At 35.8% G+C, this 12,993-nt stretch overlaps 1 protein-coding gene across 8 annotated transcripts in view; it reads right to left on the bottom strand.

Annotated features, from left to right (window-relative positions):
* The window catches only part of GPHN (gephyrin), a 448,543-nt gene that overhangs the window by 61,140 nt on the left and 374,410 nt on the right, over nucleotides 1-12,993 (bottom strand). For all 8 annotated transcript variants that reach the window (XM_080942493.1, XM_080942494.1, XM_080942495.1 and 5 more), the window contains 2 exons: nucleotides 5,103-5,158; nucleotides 406-525 (listed from right to left, as the gene is read on the bottom strand). In XM_080942493.1, the coding sequence (XP_080798619.1) occupies nucleotides 406-525; nucleotides 5,103-5,158 (176 nt within the window). The remainder of the gene's footprint in view (nucleotides 1-405; nucleotides 526-5,102; nucleotides 5,159-12,993) is intronic.

The raw sequence follows: 12,993 nt of genomic DNA, 5'->3' as shown, positions 1-12,993 counted from the left end.
AACTGAAAAACAATGGTGAGAGGGTCATTTTGTTCAAGAACTTGCCCAAATGTTCTCTGTTTAAGTCCTTTTTTATTAAACTGTGAGTCCAAGAACACCTTCATATTTCATCAGAAGGTAATCTCAATAGCAAGAAGATATGTCAACTGTTAGTATCATTCTTCTTTTACTGTGAAATAATTTCTTTGTTTCCCTTTGAAAATTATCATGTGAAGCAAGGTTCAAATTATACTGTAATAATAGCATAAAAGTTCCTCCAATGTCAGGAGATTTTCAATCTTTAAGACAGTTATTTACTGGAGACCTACATATTACATTAACACCCCCGTCCCAGTTAATCTTATAAACACTGTAGAAACTGAGCATGACTTCTAATACTGCCACAGGAACCTGGTGGTGACATACATCATCTGATTCCCTGATGAGTTCAGTATCTTCAACTTGCACTACTGCATCAGCACCGCAGGGGATTGGAGCACCTGTTGTAACCCGCATCACTTGTCCTGGCATTACTGTCTGAGTTGGCTGGAAGTAGAAACATAAAAGACAGATGGTTACCCAGTTGCTTCAAAGAAAAATCTTCAGGGGATGGGTCATTTTTAGAAAACAATGAAAAGTCTTATAGTTTACCCACTTAGAGCCAGTGTAGTAGAAGCTATCCATAAATAACTGCATTCACAATAAAGAGTCTGCAACTTGATTTAGGCTGACTTAATTTGTACTTTATAGTACTTTCTTGGAGCTTTGTCTTGAAGAACTGCCACTTACATTTGACACTATTGCTTCTCATTCAAATAATATGAATTGTGTCAATGTAAAGTGATTTGAAAACCTGTGAGATTAATGCAGATTATCAAACCTTAAAAAAAGAAAAAAAAAAAAGCCAAGCACTGACACAATTGTATTTGTATACATTTATGCAAAAATGTTTAAAATTTTTTCCTTTATCTTTGTTTTTTAAAATAAAGTTTAAAAAAATACATAAAAAAAGAAAACCTGTGAGAAAAAATCCAAGTCATAGAAGATTATGAATGACAAATATGAAAACCCATCAATTTGATAGTTTGCTGCAGTTCTGTTAGTTGATAAATGTGGTACTTCATTAAATAAAGTTTTGGGTCCAAAAAAGCCATTGAAATTATTCATCTTGAAAAATATCCTAAAACATAGTATTTCTCTTATCAGTTAATAAAAGTCTGAAAAGTAGACTTAAATTATTTAAAAACATCCCAGTGTGGATTAAGAAAAGCATGTATCAACATGATCCATCTGACAGGTTTGACCAGGCCTTCAAGACAATCATCTATCAGCTCATGATTTAGGACAGAATAGAAGCAAGAATGTTTCAAATTACTCCTAAAAGAAAATCCTCAGACAATAGTAAAAAAATGTTTAAAATATTTTAACTTGCTTTATTTTACGTGTATTTTTGCCTAAATATGTACTATGCACGTTCACCACAAGCAGTCCTGTTGCTACCAATGGTCAGAGGACATTTGATGCTCTGGAACTAGAATTACAATTACTTGCAGGCCTCCCTGTAGTGCAGGGAACTGAATAGCAAGTGCTTTTAATTGCTGAACCATCTCTCTAGTCCCTAGTTATATGCTTCCTAACACACACACACACACACACACACACACACACACACACACACACACGTTATGCATATATAAACCTTAGTCAGTGATTAAGAAAAACGATCCCACTACCAGAAGTATAAAGTACTTTATAGTAAGATCAATAAGAATATTCTTTATAGTAAGAAAATCCTTGAAAAGTCTTTTTATATTGTTAACACACACACACACAAAAATACTACAAAGTAGCTAATATTCTTTGAACGTCTCAATCCACTCTGGGTTAAGTATTAAATTAACTATATATTCTAGACTGTAAATTCTACAAAGGCAAAAAATTTGTTCACTTTTGGTTTGCCTCTGCAGATCTTACCTATATTTTGTAACTTCTGCTCTGGCTCAGAAGGCTGAGCTCTATAGAGTATTTTAAAGAGGTTTCCATCACTTTGGCCTCTGGATAAGATTTAGCCAGTGGGACTAGTCCATAGAGAAGTAGGTTTGGCACTCCCTTTGTTCTTGCAGTTTGGTGGTGGATAGGGCATCTTCACTAAATGAAAGCCACAGCTCCTTTTTGGAGCTGTCTCATAGCTCTGAATCTTTCCAGGTTCAGGTGCTATTGTTCTCTTTTCTCTTTAAGACCTAAAGATTGTAATGGAATGCCACTTTAGCTAGTTTTTAGGTGTCTCACATCCTTTTGTGGTTCCCTTTTAACTCTGTCCTTATTTTGGAAACAATGCCACATTAATCTTTACAATTTTTTCTTTTACATATATACTAGAAAGTGGTTGGCACACACTTGGCAGCAACAAATATTTCTAGAACAGAAAAATGAATATGTATTATCTCATTATTATAGGAATTTCATGAAGTATGCACTGCATATTAGTATATACCCCCAGTGTTCTTCCTGTCTTTCTCCTAGTCACTGGAGATAGACAAGTGTGATGGATAAGATCTAGCACAAGTTACAGACTTTAAACCCTTTTATTCTGCTAATTCAATAGAAGACATCTGAATATTGTTCAGAATTGTTACATATTCATTTAAATTTCTACCAAAATAATGCATTATTTAAAATGAAAAGTTAGGGCCATTGTCTTTTAAAAATTATGCTTTCCAATTCCAGATATCACTTATTATCTGAGACACCTAAAAATATTTTTATTAATTCTTTGAGAGTTTTATACATCTTTTGATCATATTCATCCTCCTCCCCGAGCTCTTCCCACACCCTTCCTCACTATAACCCTACCCCTCTATCTTGATTTTACCCTCCCCAATCAAATGTAGTTTGTGTTATCTGCCTACTCTTGGGTATAAGGTCTGCCTTGAAGTATTGTTGATACTAGCTACTACACCATTGAAGAAAACTTCCTTTACTTTTGCCAAGCAGCACTCAAATGCCAACGGCTCCTCAGCAAGGGGTGGGGCTTCATGCCCACCCAATAACCTCTCCTGGACACTGCATGCATTTTTGTTTGTCTTGAGCATGTGTAGGTCTTTTTCCTGTTAACACAACTGTTGAGTTCATGTTTCTCTGTCTTGTGTCTTGAAAATACTATTTCTTTGAGGTCATCTACTACCTCTGGCTCTTCTCACCCATCTTCTGCCTAGATCCCATAGCTTTGAGGAGAGGGGTATGATACAGAAATTATCTGAAACACCTCTTAATACATATGATCATTTTCTAGCATATTCATTTTTGATGAAAATGTTTTCATGTGAGATATGTGGTTTTAATAAGAGGGGTTAATGCCCAACCTACCTTCTGTGCCTGTGAAACACTGAATTTCAAATAGGTCTAGAGAGAATTCTTTATTAAATAATTTGCATTAGAAAGTAAATCTTAATGTAAATTTCAGGGCTATTGTTTCTTTTAAAATTTATTTTATTCTATGAGTATGAGTATTTTGTCTATGAGCAATGTCCATGGCTGGTGCCAGAAGAAGACAGATAACCTGGAAATGGAGTTACAGACAGTGTTGAACTGCCATCTGGTTGCTAGAAATCAAATTCAGGTCCTTTAAAAGAGTAGCAAGTGTTCTTAACCTCTGTGCCACCTCACCAGCCTAGGCTATTGCACCTGAAACTAAACTATGTTAGCCTCAGTTTATTTGGGATCTATGTATTACCATAGTAAATGTATTAGTTCTAGAGTTGAAGCCCTAATTTTCGCTATTTATTATTATTACTCTGTGTGTATGATGTATGTGAATCATGGTACTGGCAGATGCTAGAGGACAAATTTCAGTAGTTGGTTCTCTTTTTTGCTGGAGAGTCTAGAGATCAAACTCAGTTTTCATGCTGTGTCACAAATGTCATTACCAGCTGAGCTTCTGGTGGACCTCTAATTTTTAAAAACTTTTGGCTTAAATCAACTCTTAGGATATTATAATGTGATTATTAAATAATTTTTAAAATACTAGTTTTATTTTCTTGATTTAGGATCTTGTTGTGTAGCCTAGGCTAACCTAGATCTCACAATCCTTCTGTACGGTCTCAGTGAAGGTTAGGATTGTAGAAGTACCACCAACCCTCGCAACAATTTGGCTGTTCTCTAAGATTGTAAATTTTAGATGGTAGATAAAAGATTCCTACCAACTCACATCATATTAAACCCAATGTTAAAGATATTACTGGATATATAAAACCTTATGTATCTATTAATATCAGACAATACAACTGGCACATGAAGGAATCAAGTGCAAAGGTACATTCTAGGAATATGTGACATATTTCCTTTACTCTGTAAGGTGAGAAGGTATTCTCTCTTAAATTGAAATTCCCTATATGCTTCACATATATACAGTGTACACAGTTAAATTTTTTGGCTTTTTATTATTGGATGTACTGAGTCTCATTCTTTGGAAATCTAATGACAACATTTTACAATTACCTAGTATTTTCTTTGAAAGCATCTGGTGCTAATTTTTGGGAGCAAACTACTAGTGATTTAAGACCACACATTTGAAGCACTAAGAAATGATTTTATAAATCACTGCCCCTGTATATATAAAGGCACCTCAATGCTCAAGTGTAAGCCGGGAGCGAACAATATAGCTCTTGTGAGATATCTGAGATTGTGCTAAGTATGTGTAACACATATTGTAGGCCTATGTGTAAGATGAGTCTTTATGCATGAAGGTGGGTACTAGATAAAACAAGGCTTGTCATTGGACGAGAAGGAAGGATGGGTGAGAACCAAGTTTTAGAAAGAGGAGGAGCCAGAATTAGCTTGGGAGCAACCGCCAGGTCAGAGATATTATTTACCGCAACACGTATAAAGCATGTCCGTGTGGGTGTAACAAAATTATTCATTATATATTGACAGATATAAGTTTGTTAAGTAATGTTTTTTCATTGTCGTTCACAAAGGGACTTTTCTTTTTATTCGTTTGATAGAATTCTAACTAATCATTTTCTACGACTTCCACAATGCCGATATTGGACACTTATAATTAGCTGCCTAAAGTTTGTGAAGCAGAGGTCTTCAGTGTCTTTCTTCAGGAGTAAGAGGCTTACCTGTTCACCAGCTTGGGATTCTCCAATGATGAAACGATCTCCTGGACCATCAGCAGCTGTGAGATGGAATAGAGCCAAGAGTAAATCAGCAAGGACTTAAAGCAAGAAACAAGAACTTAGTATTAAAATAGACTCTAGGATTTGATTAAAATTATTTTTAGGAAAGTGAAGTGTATTTCTGATTTCATAGAGTTGACAATGGCTGTTCTATGACTAGCTTGATCTTTAGTATGCAACAGATTCCAAGCATCAGCAGAAGTGGATTAATTTGTGCCCTTTATTGATACCATTGGAGATATTTTTCATGTAATGCCATGTACTTTTCTAACATGATGGTGTATCCTTTCAAATGACATGACCATATACATAATAATAATAACTAATGTTATATTCATGGACATATGAATATTATCACTTTGCAAACCAAACCGTCTTCAATATTTTTATAACAGTTTTTTAGCTTAACATATTATTTATTTAAAGGGAAATAGGAAAAGCCATGGACATGAAATAATCCTATTTATGAACTGGAATACAGAAGCTTTGTTGCATCATATTTTCCACTTAGTATTTTTACAGTGCTGAAACTAGGGGCCTGCCATGCCACGTAAATGCTCTAATACTGAATTACACATTTCTGGCTACTTACTTTTATTTTTAGGAGTGAGTAAAGAGTATTTATTTATTTAAAAAATTATTTTTGTCATAGGATTTTACTGTATGGCCCTGGTTGGGCTGGGACATGCTATGCAGATCAGGCTGGGCTTGAACTGGAGATAGTTGTCCTACATCTGGAGACATGCAACACCATGACAGGTAAAATTATTTGAAAAAAACCCCACTTTTTGAGCATATATGTACATTACTGTGTGCAAATGCAAGTACCTGTGTGGGACAGTACACACATGAACAACCTTGCCTGCTCCTTATTTAAGACAGAGTCTTGGACATTTTCTGGCTGTATGTGACAGACAAGCTGGTCCACGAGCTTCTAATTTTTCTTCCTATCTTCCTATAAGACAATTAGAATTAGAGATACTCATGCTTGGTGCCTGAAAATCTGAGCTCAGATCCCCAAGATTACTTGGCAAGCACTTTTACCGACTGAGCTTTCTGTCCAGCTCTTAAAGCCACTAATTTTTAAATTGAAATAAAAAACCAGAATTGGGATTAAAAAAAAACCTTATTGTTTAGTCTCATCCATTCCTTTTCCAATGCTAGATAAAGTAAGGTATATGATTTGGAAAAAAGAAAAAAGAGTTTCTAGACAATATCATGTTTTTCTAAATTTATTATTGGGATTTAAGATCAATACTACTGGCAATGCAATGCCTATCTAATGAGTTTTATGACCACTACTATAATTTTTATGTCATTTGGTAAAGCAAGGAATTTGAGACTTATATATGGAGATGATAATACTTTACATGTGAATATTTAATTATACTTGCCATAAGAGCGACAATTAAATAATGTTTTCCATTTTAAAGAAGACATGAATTAATTATATTCTTTCTTCTCCCCCTTTTGTCCATTCTTAATGGGATGTCACTTTACAGTAAAAGCTGGCCTGTAGTTCATCACATAGCCCACACTTCTTGATTTTTCATTGAGTGGCAGGATTACAGACATGAACTATCATGCATGGTTATTTCGTTAAGTGTAAGCAGTATTATTTTTCTAAAGGCTTAAATAAAATATTGTTTGAGTCACTTTTTTAACAGTTGACTTTTGTTACTTTGATGTAGAGAGGGACAAAAATTAACATAGAATCACTTTTATTACTATATGTTATATCTTAACCTTTATAAATATTATCTGAGTGAATAAATTCCTAAAGTTTTTTTTTTTCTTTTTGGAAACTTACATATTAAACTAGAAGTTTTCCTGAAATGCTGTCTTACAATTTCACTTTTTTAGGTTCATTAAAAAGCCTTTTAGCCTACCTGGACCAGCAGTGATCTGGGGACACAGGTCTGGTGAGATTGTGCTGTGAAGGCTAGGCAAAGCTCTCAGAAAATGTGCGCCCCGAGGCCTACAGTAAGCGCAGGACCTCTGGCAGAGGGACTCGGGATCTAGCCGGAAAGCCCGGGATCCCAGAATAAACCCACAGACCCACAGTAAGGCACAGGCCTTTGTCAGTGGGAACCAGGGCAAACTCAAAGAAAAAAACCACATAATCATCTCACAAGATGCTGAGAAAGCATTTGACAAAATTCAATACCCCCTCATGTTAAAAGTATTGGAAAGAACATGAATACAAGGCCCATACCTAAACATAATAAAAGCAATATACAGCAAACCAATAGCCAACATCAAACTAAATCGTGATAAACTTAAAGCATTCCCACTAGAATCAGGACCTAGACAAGGCTGCCCACTATCCCTCTACATATAAAACATAGCACTGGAAGTCCTGGCCAGAGCAATTAGACAGCAAAAGGAAATCAAAGGGATACAAATTGGAACAGAAGAAGTAAAAATATCACTATTTTCAGATGACATGATAGTAGTACACTTACGTTACCCCAAAAATTCCACCAGAGAACTTTTACAGCTGGCAAAGTGGCTGGATTTAAAATTAATTCCAACAAATCAGTAGCCTTCCTCTACTCAAAGGACAAACATGAGGAGAAAGAAATTAGGGAAAAGATACCCTTCACAATAGTCACAAAAAATATGAAATACCTTGGTGTGACTGTAACTAAGCAAGTGAAGGACCTGTATGACAAGAACTTCAAATCTCTGAAAAAAGAAATTGAAGAAGATCTCAGAAGATGAAAAGATGTCCCATGGTCATAGATTGGAAGGATTAACATTGTAAAAATGGCCATCTTACCAAAACCAATCTACAGATTCAATGCAATCCTCATCAAAATTCTAACCCAATTCTTTATAGAGTTGGAAAGAGCAATTTGCAAATTCATCTGATATAACAAAAAACCTAGAATATCGAAATCTATTTTTAACAACCAAGAAAACATCTGCAGGAATCACCATCCCTGACCCCAAGCTATATTACAAGGCAGTTGTATTAAAAACCACATGGTACAGAGATAAGCAGGTAGATCAATGGAACAGAATAGAAGAAGATCCAGAAATGAACCCTCACATATATGGTCACTTGATTTTTGACAAAGGAGCTATAAGCATTCAATGGAAAAAGGACAGCCTCTTCAACAAATGGTGTTGGCACAACTGGCAGTCAGCAAGTATGAGAATGAAAATAGACCCTTTCTTATCTCCTTGTACAAAGCCCAAGTGCAAGTGGATCAAAGATCTCCACATTTACTAGGTACACTGAAACTATTAGTAGATGCCAGAGAATCAAACAATCCTATTAAAAAATGGGGTACAGAGCTAAAAAAAATTCTCAATTGAGGAATATCTAGTGGTTGACAAGCATCTAAGGAAGTGCTCCACATCCTTAGCCATCAGGGAAATGCAAATCAAAACAACCCTGAGATTCTACCTTACAGCAGTCAGAATGGCTAAGATCAAAAACTCAGATGACAGTAGATGCTAGCAAGGATGAGGAGAAAGAGAAACACTCCTCCACTTTTGGTGAGGCTGTAAGCTGGTACAACCACTCTGGAAATCAGACTGGTGGTTCCTCAGAAAACTGAACACATTCCTACCTGATGATCCAGTTATTCACTTCTGGGCATATACCCCAAAGATGCTCCCACATACAATAAGGACATGTGCTCTACCATGTTAATAGCAGCCTTATTTATAATAGCCAGAGCTGGAAAGAACCCAGATGCCCTTCAGTGAATGAATGGATACAGAAATTGTGGTATATTTACACAATGGAGTACTAATCAGCTATTAGAAACAATGACTTTATGAAATTCCTAGGAAAATGGATATATCTAGAGAATATCATCCTGAGTGAAGTAACCCAATCACAAAAGAAAAGACATAATATGCAGTCACTGATAATTGGATCCTAACTCCAGAAAGCTATGAATTCTGAAGAAACAACTCACAGATCATAGGAAGCTCCAAAAAATAAACGCCAAAAAGTGGAAGCCTCAGTCCTTCTTAGAAAAATAAAATAAAATAAAAACAACAACAAGTGTAGAGCACCCTCTCAGAGTGGGGCACACCTAGACCTTAAATCACTAATAACTCAAGAGCTAAGAATGCAGCCTTGTGGCAATCTTTGGTATTTAAAAGTCATTATGTCTAATCTATACACATCAGGAAAACTTTGACTATTTCCACGTCATGTTTATTTTACATGTACCTTATGCTTATGGTAACTAGTAAGATTTCAATGCATGCTATCAAATCTTTAAAAAAATCAAGTACTGACAAAAATATATTCATATAGCTTTATGCCAAAATGCTTTTAAAAATCTGTACAAGTATCTCTTTTTTAAAAAATAAAGTTGTAAGAAAAAAAAGCTTTTTAGATAATTTAAAATACAGACAAAAAAATTACTTCTAGAATTACAAACATTTATAATGTTTAAATATATTAAACAAATTTTTGTAGTGTTTTAATGCAAATTACATTTTATTGAAAATTTATGAATCAATATTTTATACTTTCATTCTGAAAATGTGAACATACTTCTGTTTAATTTTAACTTTTTATATTTATGTACTAGAGAAAACATTATCAGCTCATTTCCTTTTATAGAACTCTAGATTTTTAACCCCCACCCCACTTTTATTTTTCTTACTTCTGTCTCAGAGTGAATCAGCATGGCTGGAAGGAATAGAGAAGAGCTGAATCTGAGTCATGACTCTGCCTCTTATTAGATTCAGGACTTTCACAGAACCAGTAAGCCTCTGAACTTGCTAGTAAAAATAAAGATAATCACGGTGTATTCATATCTTTTAAAGCTGTCCACTCCTTTTATTCTTTCAATAAATTTCTACCAAGTGTCTTCTATTCCCTAAATGTCAAATTAAGTACGAAGAACAGTGAAGGGAGTTAAATGACATTATTTCCATTCAAATACTGTGCCAAACTGTTTTAAATTTTTTCAAACTCTGGATCCAAAATGGTAATAGGATCTATATCAGCTTGTAAACATACTTCTGGAGAAAAAGAATAGAAGTATTGTTTCATAGGTCAAGTGCAGCAGTGTGTGACAGCAATCCCAGCTTTACCTCTCTGTTGTCAAAGCTGGCCTGGAACTCACTAGACAGCCCCTCCACCCTCTGTCTCAGCCTCTATTGTACTAGGCTTATATCCATGGTTAACCACATCTGGGTTCTCTCTGTTTTTTTAAAATCCAAAAAACACTTTCAATTTTGTTATTTTTTTTTTTTTTGAGGATTTCTGGTTATGTCATTTGATATAAAATTGATAATAGCAGATAGCTAATCATTGTGGAATTATATAGAAAACTATCACCACAAATTCATTTGTTTTAGGAATATCCTTTATGTCATTTCCCTACTATATATGATTTCTCTTTAAGCCTCTTGAAATACTGTTTAGGCATTTTATTTTCAATAATAAATTTGTCATCAGTACCATGTTAATACTGCATAAACTGAAGCCCATATAATAAGCACAATTTTCAGAGAATCTAGAAAATAGCTTTGAGAATGGAAGGAATGGGCAGAGGAATTAACAATTTCCTTCATGTAAGAAGCTATAACACGGAATGAAAGGCACTGGACAATGGTGTGTGTGTGTGTGTGTGTGTGTGTGTGTGTGTATGTTAAAGTCCAGACATGGTAGTGGGACAGCAACAAGGCTGTGATAAAAGGCTCCATATGGCAATTATACTGGTGATTAAATCAGATAAAATTTTTTATAATTTAAAAATCCGTAGTCCTTTGAGTCCTGACAGTCTTTTACCTCCCAGGTCTCTGGTATATTCTGGAAGGTCCTCCCAACCTCCTACCTCCTGAGGTTGCCTGATTCCATTCTTTCTGCTGGCTCTCAAGGCTTCATTCAGTCTTTTCCCCCCACCTAATACCACCTTTCCCTTTCAGGTCCCTCCCTCTCTCCCTCTCCCCTTGTGAGGGAGGGACCCTAGATGAAATGCCCTACAGCAGGGAGAGGAAACTTGTAGAACCCACCTCCAGCAGAAAGACAGGACATCAAGTGAGGGATGGGGTTGCCATTGTCAAAACTCTGACCCAGAATTGTTCCTGTGTGAAAGAACTGCAGGGACAGAAATAGAGTGGAGCCTGAGGAAAAGGTGGTCCAGCAACAGGCCAAAAGTGGGATCCAGCTCAAGGGGAGGCCCCAAGGCCTGACACTATTACTGAGGCTATAGAGCACTCACAAAAGGGCCTATCATGACTGTTCTCCAAAAAGACCCAAAAAGCAGCTGAAAGAGTCAGATGCAGATATTTGCACCCAACCAATGAACAGCAGCTGCTGATCCCTGTGGCTGAATTAGGGAAAAGATGGAGGAAGCTAAGGAGGAGGGCAACCCTCTAGGAGGACCAGAAGACTCAATTAACCTGGATGGATCCCTGAGATCTCTCAAGACACCAGATCACCAACCAGGAAGCATACACCAACTGATATGAGGCCCCTACACATACACAGCAGAGGCCTGAGTTCAGTCAAAGAAGTTGCACTTAACCCTGAAGAGACTGGAGGCTCCAGGGAGTTTAGAGGTCTGGTGAGGTGGGTAGTGTGGAGATATCGGTATGGAGACAAAGGGTGAGGGGAGGAGATATGGGATGTGGAACAGTTGGAGGGTGGACCTGGAGAGGAATAAAATCTGAAGTGTAAAAATAAATGAATAAATAAATAAATCAAATCTGTAGTCCTTTTCACTGAATAGCAGGAAGCACAAGGTAAGGATAGTTAAGTGAGAAGGTAATAGGTATCCTTTTCCAGGTGCTTATGGAATAATGTCCATTTATTATTACTATCGGGGAAGGAGGTATCTGTTTCCTTAAAGTATGTTAACTGTTCTTAAATTAACTAAAATTAATTGTTCCAATTATGGTATCTGCTAACATAAGTACCTTTCTCCATATCTTGCAAATTTCCTTTTTATTTAAAGTAGCTATGGTAGAAAGCAATGACAGGCTACCAATGAGCTGAATAATGAAACTATGCCTAGAGAAGATGTACACAGATAGAATGGTGACCCAGAAACACCATCATAGAAGCAGCAAAGAACCAATTCTAACCAAAAATGTCTTTGGATGTTGAATTTTTGTACTCTAACACATTGGATATGGTTTATTCATGAGACGTTAATAAAGAGAAGGCAGTAAGATATAAATAGTTTTATAATGTTCTTTTTCTTTTTTGTACTTTGTATGTGTATCTTTAATTAGCATGTAAGGAAAACTTGCAAACTTCACTTGGTACATTCATTACTCAATGGTAAGGATTTTTTTTGACATATTCTTTCAAAACTGTTATAAATGCTACTCAAAATAATTCATGCTTGTTCAAAATACTGCCTGTTTTACACAATTCTAAAACAAGTACTAAGGGGATAATCTATCCAGTTTAATTTTTCTTTAGAAAGTTAAACATGAAATTCTGAGATAAGTATTCAATACTTCTACATAAATACACAAGCACATCAAGACAGTGCTCAGCTTGATTTGGGAGAGGAGAGAGATAAACTTTCAGACATTGGGGGCTGGAGAGATGGCTCAGACATTATGAGTACCGAATTCTCTTCCAGTGGACTATATTTGATTTCCAGAACCTATATGGTAACTCACAACCCTCTGTAACTCTAGTTCCAGAGAACCCAATGCCCTCTTCAGGTTTTCTCTGACATGCACATCAAGAATAAAAATACTGCATTGACATTGTTAATATGCCACTTTCACGATCTTTTCATTTTTAAAAACCTTTCAAAATCTCTTTCCTAAATGTAGTTTTAGGGTTATAAAGTTATACATATTTTCATTATGTATCACTTGCTTTTTGCCTTTT

This window comes from Micromys minutus (assembly GCF_963924665.1).
Source record: "Micromys minutus genome assembly, chromosome: 1".
Classification (NCBI taxonomy): Eukaryota; Metazoa; Chordata; class Mammalia; order Rodentia; family Muridae; genus Micromys; species Micromys minutus.
The sequence above is the reverse complement of the archived record's forward strand: the minus strand, read 5'-3'. Positions and strand labels throughout refer to the sequence as shown.